The 15939-nt window shown below is 33.0% G+C and overlaps 1 protein-coding gene across 2 annotated transcripts in view; it reads right to left on the bottom strand.

Annotated features, from left to right (window-relative positions):
• Positions 1-1221: 1221 nt before the first annotated feature.
• Positions 1222-15939, bottom strand: part of LOC128992384 (uncharacterized) — a 33027-nt gene continuing 18309 nt past the window's right edge. The window contains exons 2-13 of one of the 2 annotated variants that reach the window (XM_054415937.1): positions 14211-14286; positions 13733-13838; positions 10716-10824; positions 8618-8719; positions 6973-7089; positions 5427-5589; positions 4501-4638; positions 4285-4380; positions 3437-3615; positions 2933-3022; positions 2041-2269; positions 1222-1780 (exon numbers count right to left, since the gene is read on the bottom strand). In XM_054415937.1, coding sequence (XP_054271912.1) covers positions 1587-1780; positions 2041-2269; positions 2933-3022; positions 3437-3615; positions 4285-4380; positions 4501-4638; positions 5427-5589; positions 6973-7089; positions 8618-8719; positions 10716-10824; positions 13733-13838; positions 14211-14253 — 1566 coding nt within the window. In that variant the 5' untranslated portion in view covers positions 14254-14286 and the 3' untranslated portion in view covers positions 1222-1586. Of the gene's footprint in view, positions 1781-2040; positions 2270-2932; positions 3023-3436; positions 3616-4284; positions 4381-4500; positions 4639-5426; positions 5590-6972; positions 7090-8617; positions 8720-10715; positions 10825-13648; positions 13839-14210; positions 14287-15939 lie in introns of both variants that reach the window. The other variant, XM_054415936.1, reaches the window with a different exon arrangement.

Here is a 15939-nt window from a genome sequence, read left to right on the forward strand (position 1 = left end):
AAAAAACATTTTCAAAACAAAAATGCTGTTACTGATACCCATATTCTGGGTCTGGGGGTCAAAACACAATGTTTTTGGTTTTGAAAGTCAGACTTGACCATTCTGCAAGAGTTCTATTAATGGTAAGTGTGACAGCAGAACAGTGTAATTGAAATTTGATAACTTTGTAAAGCCTTTAAAATGTTTGTAATTTCTAATGCAACTTTTGGTAAAATCATGTACAAGTAGTGCACTGTATTACAAAATAAATCTATTCTAAATTGCTAAAACTAATTATCAATTACAAAGTTTAAATGTACATTCTTAGAATGTATAACAGTGACTATTGAAACATTTTTGTGAGTTTTGATTATAAAAATACTATCTACTCTCACTAAGGCGTTGTTACTCTATGGACAAAAGCTGCATGTTACAAACAACAGGATTCTTTCTGTTTTGATACTGAGCTCCAAACTCTTGTTAGGTCAACTAAACCAAGCAAGTAACTAAGTTTATTTTGATAATTCTAACAACATGGATAACAAAATACAACTAGTAGTAATGGACAAATGAAAATATACATACTAAACATATTGGCACATATTATTAATATTATTTGAACTTACTAAATGACAACAATTTTAATTCATAACATTCTATTTGTACTAATACCTAAAAGTAATATCACTTAAAGCTTGGTGAAGTAATGGTAAGAACTTTTAAAGCTATCTAACTGAAAATGTTTATGATATTCAAATATAGCTCGTTGAATAAGTGGATTTACAATCAAGAAAGTGATTGTCATTAATCAAAGATATCGCACATTTACAAAACACCGATAAATCTTATATCGTAGTGAAGTCATAGAATTAATGTGTCTGGTACACTTACATAGACATTTTTTGTTGATTTAAAATACAACAATTGATTGATTTGTTAGATAATTAGTAATTATCTTTGTTGTTGTTGTCCAAGACTCTTTGTGAAATCAGGTCTTTGGGCTGTGAATTTCAAAGGTAATCCACTGACAATAAATTGACAAAACATATCCAATTAAACCATCATAATAACTGATGAAAAGATAAGTAAAGGTTTTTTTGTTGTATATTTTTTTTATAATCTTAGATACAACTATTGATTTAGGGATACTGAAGTAGATATCCCATCTATATGGAGGTAGGTTTTTTTAGTACAAATAAAGAACATCTAAAAGTGCATACAGTAGCCTACTATACATTCTAAAATTATAACTATCACTTAGTTTCACTTACGTCATTAGTGGCATCAAAGATTCTACAATAGGTTGTCCCCTCAATTTAGTCTGGTGTAAAATTTGGTGTCTACAGAAATTTGTGATTTGCGTGTGCGGACTTGGTTGGTGGATCAATTTAAGTTTATTTTTTTAATTGGCTGCAACTCACATTGTGTCTAGTTCTGGGGGACTCTGGCTGATTGATTAGTACCAATTACAAAATAGTGATGCCGGTAACAAGAATCTATGTGACTCAATTTTAATCAACTTTGTCTGAAAAACCTAAGATTACTCTATGACTCCACTTGAGAACCGTAGCGAGGAACAATAAAGACAACAACTTGAGATTGAGGGTCTACATGAAGAGGGACTCTCTCTGCTTGATGCGTATGGAGTGTGAATAGTGATGTTGAAGGTACTGATGTCTATGTGTGACGGGCTGTTTAGTGATGTTGGCCATCGCGCAACCCATCGCTAGCTCAACAGCTCGACACAAAGTTTGGAAACAGAACCACGGCCATGGCTGAATCTCGTGTGATTTTGCCAGTCCTGAAAAAATTTAGTGTTCATTCAGACAAATTATGCCATTGCAATACAAATCTGTTTTGAACAATGGCCATTGGGTATGAAAGTTAACAGAACAATTTTAGTATCCAACCTAACAGGAAATAAACCTACATAACGTTTTACGAACTGTACATTTCTCCAAACATTGTAATAAAGATATGTTTGGAATATAGATGGTTGACAAATATTCTGTGATCAAAGTTGTTTCAATATTGCTTTTTAAGTTCCCAAAACTTATGTACCATATGGTCCATAGAGTTGGAAGAGGTTGAAGAGGCACAGTAGCAGCCCCATGATGGCGGTGGCGTACGTGACATGCAGGACTGTCTTCACCTGTTTCTTGCGAGACGCAGGAGTGGGATGGGCAGGTGTGGGGGCCAATCCAGAGTCACTGTGAGCCGCTGCCCGGTTCACGTAAGCGATGTGGTTCAAGATGGTGTGAAGCGTCAAGTCAGGCACTCCAGCATCCACCTGACAAACATAATTTTGACTTTAGAAAAGGCATTTAAATGGGAAAATATTATCCCTACTTTACTCATTTATCCATTAGACGTCAAGTTGGTTTTTTAACTAAACTCCATCTTTTGTCTCCACTGCACTCCCTTCACCTTTTTTAGTCTTGTAGTGCTTCTGTAGCAACCAAGCATTCTATACGATCTAACCAAATTAGGCTTCCAATTTTGATTATGTCTATGATAACCTGTTTTTGTGTTGTTCTCTTAACTCCCCGTGCTTATTATATTTTAAAGAACTAAACAACGGGTACTTAAAATAACTAACAAATTTCAACTAAAAAATTTTACAACAAGTATGATTTATACAGAACACTACACTAACATATTAAATTTTACTCTTGGGAAATTTGAAAATTGCTTAAACACAATGCTTCAAAAACAAATTTTAAGCATTAATCCAAAAGTCATATTTTTGACAATATTTGGTGGTTTGTTCTAGAAACCCATTGCAGTTACATGTTATTAAAATGAGACCTTATTGAAACATAAATCATGCTCTTATCTAGTTATTATAAAATGAAATGAGTAGGTATCTTCATAAAAATAGTTTCATCACTTATATCACTTTGATAAAATAATAATGTCTAGAAATAAAATTTTTTTCTTTAGTTCATCTTACCTCTCCCTGAGGTAGTAATGTAGTTTCAGCTGTAATCTGACTTTCAGATTCGTCTTCAGATGCCTTTTTCCTTTTGAAACTAATTTTTGACTGAAAAAACAAAGATGATTTAAATGCCACTATTAGTTATCATGGTTCCATTATTTAAAATGATATTTCCTGTCAAGGTTCCGGTTCAGAGTACAAAGCATCACTAAGATTGTATGGCTATCAATACAGTTTTATAAGTACTAGAGCTCGTCCAGTGGTATGTACAATATGTACAGACTTCTCCTTTCAAGCCACACTGTGAATATAACATGTGATTGGAATTCTTCCATTTATTTTGATTTTCTGCTTATATTTTGTTGTTATTGCACATCTACAGGAAAAACACATTTATAACAGTATGTGTAAAGGTTTTAAAGAAAAACCTATTAATATATATATTTTTTGTTTTTGTCTGAAGGATCTATATAAATTGTAGAAAAAGACAAATTCAAGTTGGAACCGTAACACACTGACCTTGCTGAGCACTTCAGCAGCGACACTGTCGTCTGCTCTCCAGCTGAGGTTCTTCTTCAGCTTGACCACTTCAGGAGTCACTCCCTCTGCCTCCAGTGACTGGCTCTTGGCCATCTTGAGCACACTGTTCTGCCGACTAGTGCCTGGACTACTGTCTGGCAGCCGTGAGTATGTTGATTCTGAAACATACAGCGAGTGGCGCCTGCAGGAGGAAAACCAGTATCTTGTTCAGGAAAAGACCTGCTCTTTTAAACGGCAATCTAAAACTATTTAAAATTTAATTCAGACTGTCTGGAATTAGGAATTCACACCCAAAGACATTTAGAATACAGGAGTTTTGTTAGAATAGCAGGCTTGTGCCAGTTTTGGCTCTTTTCTATTCAGGGAAGCCATCCAGCCTCACAAAAACTCCCAAAGACCTATTACCCGTTACATCCTGCTCTATGTTACATCCTTTAACATTTACAATTTATTTATTTTACTCCTTACAAATTGTAAGCCCCCTCCCCTACCCCCTGTCAATACTCATATGGGTGTGATAGCTGTAATATGCTCTATATATGCTATGATTTAAGCTCTTCACCTTTGCACATTTTTAGTGGATTTGTTTAAGTATATTATATAATATAGCTTATATTCATGCAATTATCAAAAATAGATTTACCTTCTGCTCTTTCTTTGCATCATATTATTTTTTTAATGTTTCTCAGTATATGTATTTATTATGATCTTTTTTTAGAATAAAAACCTTTGAGTAGGCTACTATTTTTGCTAAATATTAAGTGAATTCAGACAATAATAAGAGCACAATGGCATAAAAGCACATAAACGAATGTTTGAAAACTCACTTGTGGTATTTGTACTCTCATCCATACTGGATGTGGAAGGCTTTGATAATGAGCGTGGGGACAGAGGTGGCTTTGGTTGAGGTGGTAAAGGCCCATCTGGAATATACAAATGATAATTTACTTTTACAAACATAACAGATCCAATCATTCATTATTTGTGTTTATGACTATAGTGTGTGGTAAGTCGTAAGTCATGTGAATGAACCAAAAGTGTACCTAGGTTTGGGGCAAGAGTGGATGTCTTGTTTCCACCAAGGAGATTCATCTTGGGCGCCAGGAGAGTTGGTACAAGCGCCGCAGCTACAGATGTAGCCAGGTTATTGTACGGCGCCAGCATGGCGAGCTGCATGATTCCTGCATAAACATAAAGTGCCAAAAAAGTTTAAAAATATGTTCACTATGAATAACGCAACCAATAAAGTACAGTAAGAAAATTATTCAGTTCAATATATCAGAGTTATTGAGTTTGTAACTTTTACTTTCTAGTAAGTATATGAAGAAAAGTATTGTTTTCGTCAAAATTTTTGAATTTGAGTTTTTTGTAGGAATATTGGTTTTGGATCCTCCTGAACAAAAAAGAGGTTGATGTATGTGCGTGCATGCATGTGTGTGTGTCAATCAATCAATTTGTTTATCAAACAATAATAATGAATACATGCATATTATACAATAGGTGCAAAAACCATACAAGGCTTGTCAGCACCAACATGTTATAAAAAATATTTTTAGTTAATTAATATATGTGTGTGTGTAAGTGTATAGAGCTACAGACCACACCTGTAGTCAAATTTTTATGAAATTTGGCTTTTTAATGGCGTTTTTTCCCTTAAAAACCCATAAAATAACAAAAAATGAAAAAATAAAACAGCTTAGACGATTTTGATTAAAATGTAGTATGTTGCAGCACTTCTCTTAACAAAATGGTACCAACCCCACTGCTGTAAAATTTTCGGTTTAAAAGATGTTGTAACTTTTGTGATCTTCATCATAAAAACCCACAAGGTAACGGAAAAAATATGATTTCCAGAAAAATACCCTCAGGAAAGTAAGATAAGAAAGCCGGACAGAAGCAGGGTTGGACCAACACTTCTTGGTGTTGGGACGGCTTAGGCAAAACATTTACAGCGTTGAACATGCTTGACCTTTGTACTGGCTGGCCGTGTGATCTCGCTGCATCAGCAGTATGCCTGACATATTCCTAAGCAGCGCCATCACCCGGTAGCCAGCGTAGAGGAAGGTGCAGCACAGGAACACTCCCCACACCAGAAATGTAGTCTCTAACACCACTCTCATCACCTGCACAAACTGGCCAAAGAATTTTATCAGTATATGGAGTTAAAGGACACTTTTGGAGAAAAGAGCACTTGGCTCATAGGAAGAAGGAATGGATGAACAGCAACTATAGTACGAAAAGAGTTCACTTCTTCATTTTGAAATTAATTGTGATGCTAGCTGATTGTTGTTTTAATAAGACTAATAAGTCTCTATTAGATACTGCTATATGATTCAAATTTTACTGAGAGAACAAGTTAGTTGAAAATGACTATCAGATTCCCTGGCTCTTTAACTTAAAACTTTGAGACTTAATTAATGTTTTAGTCTTTGTCCTTCAGAGGCGGTGATTAGGAGAGTCATGGGATCTTTACTTCTATTGGTAAATTATAAATCTTACTAATATTATAAATCTGAAAGTTTGTGTGTGTGTTTGTTGCTCAATCACGCATAAACTACTGGACGGATTGGGCTGAAATTTGGCATGATGATAGCTCACATTCCCGATTAACATTAAAACATATTCTTATCCCAAAAATCCTTTCGGGCTCCGCCCCAGTGGCCCTGTAGTTCCCCATGTTAACCTTATGATTTTTCATATTTAAAAAGAATTAATGAATCTCAACAGCTGTTTCAATTAAACAAGTTGGTTCTGTTCTACGATGTTCAATAGCATAAAAGTTACAAGGATTACCAACAGGGTGCAGCACTATTATTTTTTTTTTATTTATGACAATAGCTAATTTCCAACTTAAAGGTGAGTGAGCGTAGCGAACGAACTTCAACCAGGACGTGAATGAGCCATGCGAATACTTATGAAGTTAAACGGGGCAAAGCCCGCGGGTACAGCTAGTTTATATATAAAATGTAAATTTATGTTATGTTTATTTATATTGTATAACCCCATGCCTTCCATGTGGTTTTCATTTCTTCTTTCTTCTACTTCTAACTGTCAGTTTTCACCATTGTTGAATAAATATAGTTAAACTTTCCTAATATGGTATTACAATTAGAAAACCGAGGGTAGGTCAATGCCATGGTGGATGGAAAAAACATAGGTGTGATATTCCCGTTCTACTGATTTCACCCAGATTGCAAACACCATTTCACCATTTAGAAAAATTATTAAAAAAATAATAATCAAAACAAAACAAATATAAACTTATATAGCAATACAATCAGGTGATTTTTTGTTCTCAATCTGGGTGATGTCAGCCTATGACGGGAGTATCACACCTATGTTTTTTCCTTCCACCATGGGTCAATGTATAGCAAATCGTTAGTTTTATAGCCAACCTAATTCTAATCAAAAACTAATTGTTGAGCTTATCTATCTGTTAATATACAGATGATATCAATAATACTGATAGATTATAAACTACAATAATTTAGAGTAGGTCTACAGATAATTCTTACATGGAAGCTGTGGTAGATGGCGAGAATAACATCAAAACCCACAACACATGTGAAATGAGCTGTGATCACTAGGGACAAGCAGGACTTGTTCCGCATCTTCTCTGGACCCAACTTGAGCTGAAAAATGTTTATCTTTACAGTCACTGTTGGTTCAACTCAATAAAAACACCAAATTGTACCTAAATAACTAGAACTTTACAAATTTAGAATTGAATATTACTATGGAAAAAGCAACAAACTGGTCATGGTCTGGCGGAAAGATATCAAATAAAAATCATGTTTATTTCAGGAAATTATGATACAGAGTTACAACTTTTTGTCACTAACATTTCAGGAAGTATATTATATGCTTAAAAGTTTATACAATTTATCTAACGGTTTTGTAAAATAGTTGCTTAGTAGTGGTGCAAAATTTAAAAATCTTTCTTGCACTGTCTAAAAGTCCTTATTCACTTTATAACAAATCAAACAAAGCTTTGATTTATGGTAACTCATTGAAGCTACTTGGCAAGCAATTAAATTATAGTTATTACTATCAGTAGCATTATCATAAGTAGCATTAACTGGAACATTATTTAGTTAAGTTTGTATAAAACTCTCAATGAAAATAACTTGTTACGGTAATCATAACAGAGAGGTGACTTGTTGCTTGTCCGACCCAGTCTTAAGTTGTAAACCATCAGTCTCTGTCGGATAATAAATCGTCTCGGCTCTCGGTTGGATTAGCTTTATCCCTTGTTGCTCCAGTCTCTTCTTTGACAAGATAATACATTATCGTGTCTCTTTTTTTAAGCAGCAATGAATTAATCAGTAGCAATTGATGAGTACCTCAATTAATTTGTACACTTTTTAAAAGTTAAAGTTTGTTTGGTAGGTACATCACTAAAAATACGTTGAAGGCAATTCCTATTTGGGACCAATCTTTTTTGTAAGAAGACAAAACTAATATATTTTTCTTGTATATGGCTTTACATTTTTTTTGTTTTTAGCGAATTTTCCATAAATATTGAATGAGCAATTACCGTAGGTCTCATGAAAAGACCTAGACCGGAGACCGATTTACTTTTTTGTTTTAATGCCCTCAGCTCAGAGGCGGAAAGCACAATCCGTTCAAATTCATATGTACATGTGTTTGTTAGCACGATAACTGGATTAAATGTATCCGATTTTGATGAAAGTTTGTACAAACCCGAAAGCCGACATTTAATCAAACGAGTTCATGAACTACCCTGATTGGGCCATGGGAACAGGGTTTTATGGGTTAAAAGACTGTTTTGGTTTTTCCTATTTTGACCTGCAAACATGAAACTTAGCAATTTATTTCCTAAAAGCTATACAAATTTTTTTTAAACAAATCTCATTACCGGGACCATCCACGTAGCACCAAACATAAGTAGCCTACTCGTTAAAATGTATGTTATTTAAATAGGGAAAAATAAATATTCTAGGAAATATTTTTGTGAAAATCCAACCAGGTAAATGGAAATTTGCTAAGTCTGCAGGTTTACTGCAGCAGAGGTATTTTTAGTTTTTAAATGTTTAGATAGGTTTTCAATTTATTTCAAGATAATTTTGAGGAAGTTTATCTGTTTTATTTCTGGAACCTGTACAGTATACTAGTACTGTATGTATAAAAGGAACCAACCTGTGTTAAATGCAGAAATGCCAACTGGACCAGTGTAAATGCAGACATGATGCTAGGAAAACCTATGTCCCAGATTACGGAGCCAAAGTACACAGGTAACGTCTGAAACATAATAAAAAAGTCAATTTTATTGGCAAGACATGAATTTTGTATAACAAAAAAATAGGCAAAAAATCCCAAAAAATTAAACTCTGGATTTTAATAATTAAAATCTAGTCTGGACTCCGGGTTAGTTGTCGTATGTCGTCGTAACTGATCAGTAAATGTTTCGTGTCCGTAAACGTGTTTAGTGTCGTGTGTAAATGTTTATTTATGACGCTCTTCATGTGAAGAAAGAAGAAGTCCTTTTACTGCCTGAAGATGACTCCACATAGGAGTCAAAACTAGTTGCAACTGCAATTAAATGGATTGCTTGATAGCAGGTATTTAAACCTTTTTAATAAAAACAAATTTAATTTTATCTTGCTTTTTTTTGCAAATCTATATATACTTATTTAATACGCAAGCAGGTTTTTTGTGACAATTACTCCTCCGAAACTACTGAACCAATTGACATGTTTTTGGTGTCATTGGAAAGAGCGTAAAGTGAAGTTGTGCAGGAAACTTTCTTTTTAAGGAAATAATTAGAGAGTGAGGCCCTGGGGCCCTTTAAAGTTTCGTATTTATCCATAAGATTAACATGGGAAACAAAATTTGTTATGGAACTCCAGCTGTTGTCAGAAATTAAGAGTGAAATATTTATTGATGGTATCCATGGTAACAAAGAACAAACCCACACAATTTAAAAATGTAAACAAGCAGAACTAACTGTCAAATTAATTTTGATTTTACAATTCCACACAGCTGGTTCAAACATATTAAATACTGCATGATCATTAGAACAGGAACGGTAGGAATCATAAACATTAATCAAATATGTCATTTGCCGGAATCATTTTTGTCTATGCCCGAATGTAAACATTTAACATTGATTAAATGGAACTGTCAAACTATATGTTAATGTCATTAGTATGGAGTTCTTTCAACATCATTTGTTGATCGAGTTTGTTTCAATATTTTTGAACTGCTGTAATAATAGTTTACAGGAAATAATTGTTAGATAAATTCATGGATATAAGTAATAATTCAGATTCTTCAAACTTTGCTGTTATTAAAGTTGTGTATCCGCAGCAAACCTTCAGACTAAGCGAATTTCCATTTACCTGGCTTAATTAATTCAAAGATTAATTATTCCCTTAAAATGGTAATTTTTCCTATTTAAATAACATTATTAAGTTAATTTTAATGAGTACTTAGGTTTGCTGCTACAGGGAAGGTGCTTTTGTTGACATGTTGATAGCTAAGTATGATTGTTATTGGTTTGCAAATCCTGTAATACTTTACAATTGCTCGAATTCGAGCAACATGTACACTAGTACAGTAAATTACTTTAGTTGGTAATATGCCTATTGCATTGTAATGCCATCATTATTAGTAGTGACAACACACTATAATTAATTATTGCAACCTGGCAAATATAATTAATACACATGTCACGTGTTGCCAACCTAGCGGTTAGGGTCTCAGACTCCAGAGTAATAGTTATGTTGTCAATTTTTATAACAACCACAGCAATTTTAGTGAATTAGACCACTTGTCCTTCAAAGTGCTTGAGAATCCCACAAAAAATGTATCTAAAAGTGCAAGTAATAAAACAGTTATACCTGATGAATACAACATTCAGGAGCTATTATTTACTTTATTCTTATGGTTATGGTTCAATAATATATTCATAATAGAAATCGTTTTGAAAGTGATTCTATCTCTATTTGGTAAAAAGTTGACCATATTTTGGTCCAATAATTCATGGTTCCATTCAAGGCAACTCTGTGTTGCCTTGTTCCAATCCAATGACCAAAAAAGCTACAATTTAATCATAGGTTGTCTCTAAAGAACTTCTAAGGGATGAAATCACTTTTAAAACGATCACTTAGAAGTTCCTTTAAGAGACAACCTAGGATTCCAATGTATAATTGCAGTTTAATTGGTCATTGGATTAAACCATTTATTCAACCATATGTCAACTTTTACAGATAAGTTTTTAAATAAGCTCATTTACCTCTTTTAGGTTGTATGGATCAATGAAGAGAGATCCTGCCCTAGAAGCTCCCAGGAGGCAAAGGAAAACGTTGATGGTAGACATAAATGGCCGGCTTGTGATTAGGGACCTGGAAAATCATTATTGAGAAACCTGTATCGACTGTTAACAATAAAATAAAGATTTACAGAACTTTAATTATTGTAGGTGTTTAAGACAAAATCTTGATTATCGAAATGGTAGTTTGAGATGATCAACACAACTTGTTTCATAGATATAGTACCAGGTGACCGAGCTTTGCTCGGATTGAATATATATTATTAAAAGAATTTGTTGGATTTTTGTGTACTGCAAATCGACCCCTAAATATTTATTTTTATATGCATATTGGGTACCAATTTAAAGCTCTTATCCTGGATGTGTCTTTTGCAGGTTTGAATTATATCCCGTGAAAGCCCTTCGTCTTATAGGCTTTTAAAATTTCAATTTCAGTGTTTGTGCTGAATCCTGTTGCAAATCATCTGAACATTTACCAGTTTACATTTATTTGTTTACATCAAAACAGGAAGGTCATGATACAATTTTGTTTACATCCACCCAAAAATGGGGTTATCGTTACAATTGGTGATGTTTTAATGAATTCAAGTAAAATATTGTAATGCTATTTGTATGAAATGTGAAGAAGAAAACTTACGTTATATTTTGTTTTGATGGGATTTTGTGTTTTCATAGTATGTTTTGGTGAATTCAAGTAAAATATATTGCTATGTTAATAAATTAGCTCCAAAAATGTTTTCTTCTTGTAGGCTACTTTTACAGTACAAATGAGCAGCTGTTACTATTATTTCTACACGATATGCATTGTCCCACCAACATTAGTCACATCCTATATATTAATAGAGACAAGCAGGTTTCTTTAAAACCTTTTTTTGTAGCTCGTGTGCATCGCAGGGGAAACCTAAGCATACTGTTAGAAAGATATTTGCCTGTAGATGTGCAGAATACCTTTATAAATTAAAAGAGACTCAAAAATAAGGACAAAAATGAATAATTTTTTTTACTAACATGGGCTTTATGGGTTGCCAGCTGGGGTGAGGAAATAACCACGAAATATGATCAGAAAATCATAACAAATGGAAGAAATTCCAATCACTTGTTTATTTATAGAAGTCTGTACATTTGATTTTTTTTGTTCGAGTTTTCGACCACTGGACGACTTCTAGTTAGTTTAAATGTAAAGAAAAAAAGGATGTTTTCATAGTTCTTTCAATAATATTTGGAAAAACTATAGTAACAAACATAATATGTTCATAGTTCATAGTTCATATTATGTTCAAGTTTTGCTTGAAAAAAATTACAAGTCAGTGATAAGCTAATGATTATCACATGGATAATTTTCAACTTAACACAGAGCAATAATAGATTTTCTGTTGATTAAAAATTTATATATTCAAATTTAAACATTTTCCCCACTAACCGGCATAGTCATCTTTTAAAATAGAATGTGGGCTTGTTGTGTGGTTTGAACGTAGGTAATTTTTATATTAAGGAAAAGAGGAATTTACTTTTTTGTTTTAAGTACATTGTTTTATTTTTGCACAAAAGCAAATAATACAAAGTCCCTTTAGTTCACATGTTTATGTTCTAGTAGCATTTGACCTTGATCTCTAAATTGTAACAAAAGGAATTGGCGTGATTGCAAACTATTATGGTTGTTATTTTGTTGAAAGTGCTACAAATCTTTTACCATGCAAATCAGTTTTAAAATACATTTTAAACATCAAATAAAAGTACCTAAGATAAGTACTCGCTAACTCCTAGGAAATTAGTATGATTTTACCTTTTACTGTCAATGGACATGCATTGAGGTTAATAGATATACAGTAGAATGAAAGGAAATGGCTACCCAGTAGGCCTACTACAGACTAATTTTAGTATAAATGCATGCAGTTTAGTTTTAAGTGTTATATGACAACTCATTTATACTGCCATGGAAATAGGATACAATTTAGATGAGTACAGATTGAAAATGATGTAAGATATTTTAAATTACTGATGTCTTATTCACATTAGTTGGCAGGAAATTTTACAATCCGTTAGAATAACATAGGAATTGAAGGCTAAATGTACAGTTATTTGGAATATTGTCCGTAACCTTAATCAAACAACAATGCTTCAAAATAAAAAAAAAAGTTGTTTAAGCTATAAACTTACATTGGATTTTTAAACTTTAATCATTGAGATGGGGGCTGTATCACGTGAATTTCAAATTTTCATATTTTAAGGTAAAACTTAAAAAAAGAACAATTTTTAAAACTTTCAAAACTCCGTAACATTCCATTTATGCCAAATTTCATCAAAATATGACACAAATTAGGCAACTCGAGAAATTTGTTGTGTCCATACACACACACATAGTATATAGGTACAGTACTTATATACAAATACAAAAAAATTGTGTTTCTGGCCTCTGGGGATATCAAAATAAAAAAAGTAAATCGGTCCTGCTCTAAGTCTTATCATTCCATCTACTGCAATAGCCTCCCCCGAAGAGGAAATTCACTTAAGTTTTGGGCCTAAAAATCGCCCTTTGATATTGTTTAGAGGAAAACTGGACATTTAAAAAATCATATTTACTTTTGCAGAGACAGAGACTCTTCTTTTCAAATCTTAAACAAATTTGTTTTAAACACTCAGATTGATATAAAGCTTTTTTTAAAGTTGGTGTTTTGTTAGTAAAAAACGCGGATGTTGGTCTGGACTAGCTTCAACTCTCCTTTCTAGCAAATAAATGAATATGTAAAAAAAGCAAAGAAGAAAAATTAATTTTTCCAGCTAAATTCAAATTATTCATATTTTTGCTTAACTATTGAACGAAAAAGCCATACAAGCTAAGCAATTCGTCCAACTAATGTGCAAAAGACAACTTTTATTTTAAAAGGATTTAAACTTACCTAATATTAAGTATTGAGAAAAAGGCATAAAAGGCTAAGATAAAAAACGAGCATGCAAATCCGTATGCATGAAGAAGAAAGAACCATCTGAGTTGTAGACGCACTGCGTCCCAAGAGGGGGTTTCCTGGCCCCTGTAGAGACGGTGGTTGAGGAGGTCATACGGCAAAGGTCTGGTCACAGACTTGGTGACTGGAAAACAAAACATGTAGTTAACAAGCGCACGTAATCTTAATTTTGTATTCAGTTTTATCTCTAGGAACACTGACTAAGTTCACGTACCTCTACAGTTTCCAAAGTTGATGGTCAAAGACATGTACCATTATCGAAATACGGGATACACTATGATGAATGGATGAAAGTATGAAAAATGACAGCTAAAAGCATCTCTATAGCTTCTCTCATATTTACGTTTTCAATGAGCACTTTAAATATGAAAATATAGAAAAAAATAGTTTGTGTTTTTATTTGGCCACTCAAAAAAGTCCTTACGTGGTAGCCTATATAAGAATGGTATCTTGGATAATGAAACAATATGTTAGAGGAAAACCTAAAAAAACTCACCATTTTCAAAACCTGCATCTCCCCAGTCCGTGACATTGTCCATCTCGATCTGTCACATCCTTCCCTGGCAACTAATCTGAAAACAATACTTATCTTTAGTCAAAATTATATATTTGTAACGAATACTTGAACTAACAATACTCATGCTATTTCTCAACGCTCACGTTGGGTGATTAAACAGCAGTAGTACGGATTCGAATTCCATGGAGCATGGCAACAAGAACCATGACAGATTATTCATTTGGTTTGGAATACATAAAATTAAATACACTAGTATCACGTTTTAAGTAGAAATATTTTATTTATTATTTTTTATGAATTTACCCGTGTAACTAATGAAGTATAAATGTATAAATTACTCTCAAATGTATCGTGTGGGTGATGGGCATCTTAGACGCAGCTAGGCAGCAATAAAATGTAGCCGTTAAGGTCAAACGAGACTAAATCGTTTTTGTAATGTACAAGTACGTAGTGCTTTAAAAAACGTGTACCCGATCAGACACACTTAGACACCAAGTAATGGGCTATGAGTATAACAAGAAACAATACTCATTTTACGAATTTATTGGTCGCTGGGCGCACTACTGTACTTAGCGAACGTGTTTTAAAAATCAACTTAAATCGTTATTGTTTCATAAGGCAAAAGTTTTTCCCATTAAGAAATTTTTCTTTTCACAAACATCAAGAGGCAAGTTTACTTTAGAATTAAACTTTGTCAACAGTTTACAAAGTTTTACAGGCTATTTTTCCAAGTAAGAATCAAATTGTTTACCACCACTTGAGAAGGGATATACCGTCAAGTTTCACAAGTTTACTCCTAACTGATAACAAACTTTAGCTATTTCCCAAACCAAAGGCAAAGTTTACCTTTACCACTTTCCTCGAATGTCTACACTCTTCAAGCTTGAATTTTATAGCATCCTCTCTATACATAATGTGAAATTGTGATAACGGAATTGACACTTAACATTGCTTGTGAAACTAAAAACTCATAGGCTATCAATGGCTGTGGGTAGATGGGTTTTAACAGATATTAAATCTATAAAATAGTTGCTAATTTGTATTGGGCACTGTTGGTTTATATTTCAAATATAAATACAGTATAAAAACGGTTCTTCCAAATTTCAAGGTTAATATTTTATCAAACCTAAATCTATAATAAAGGTGTTATCCTTATGTAAAGTGTATAGAAAAATTGAAGAAAACTCAAAATTCCTTGACAATTCTCGTACGACAACGTTTTAGAAAAATTAACTTACCAATTGGTTAAGGTAAGAATTTATTTTGAAACGTTAGTCATTTAATGTCTTCATTGTAGGTTTAAAAGTAAACCACTTTCTTTCAAAATCCATCTAAATATTATACATTGTTTTGTTTCCAATCCCTTTAAGATTATAATACCACCGCCGCAGCAAACCTGGAGACTAAGCAAATTTCCATTTACAATTAATTGTTGTTCACTAAATATGTCAGAGTTATTCCCTATATCTTATACTATATACTTATACTATTTATAGCATTATGTTGAACAAGTTAGGTTTGCTGCTAAAGGGAAGGTAATGAGGTGTTTTTATGTGAAATGTAAGGATAAAATAAACCAATTTGCTAAATTTGACCAAAATATGTTGACCATAAACAAGCAAACTGAAGCAGGTCACTTCCATAAGACCAAAATAAGAATTTTAAATTTTCATTTTTTTTAGTCTTTGTAACTATTAACTGTACAAAA

This window comes from Macrosteles quadrilineatus, unplaced genomic scaffold, assembly GCF_028750875.1.
Source record: "Macrosteles quadrilineatus isolate MER2022 unplaced genomic scaffold, UCM_ALF_1.0 Scaffold_4__1_contigs__length_99947679, whole genome shotgun sequence".
NCBI classification, from domain to species: Eukaryota; Metazoa; Arthropoda; class Insecta; order Hemiptera; family Cicadellidae; genus Macrosteles; species Macrosteles quadrilineatus.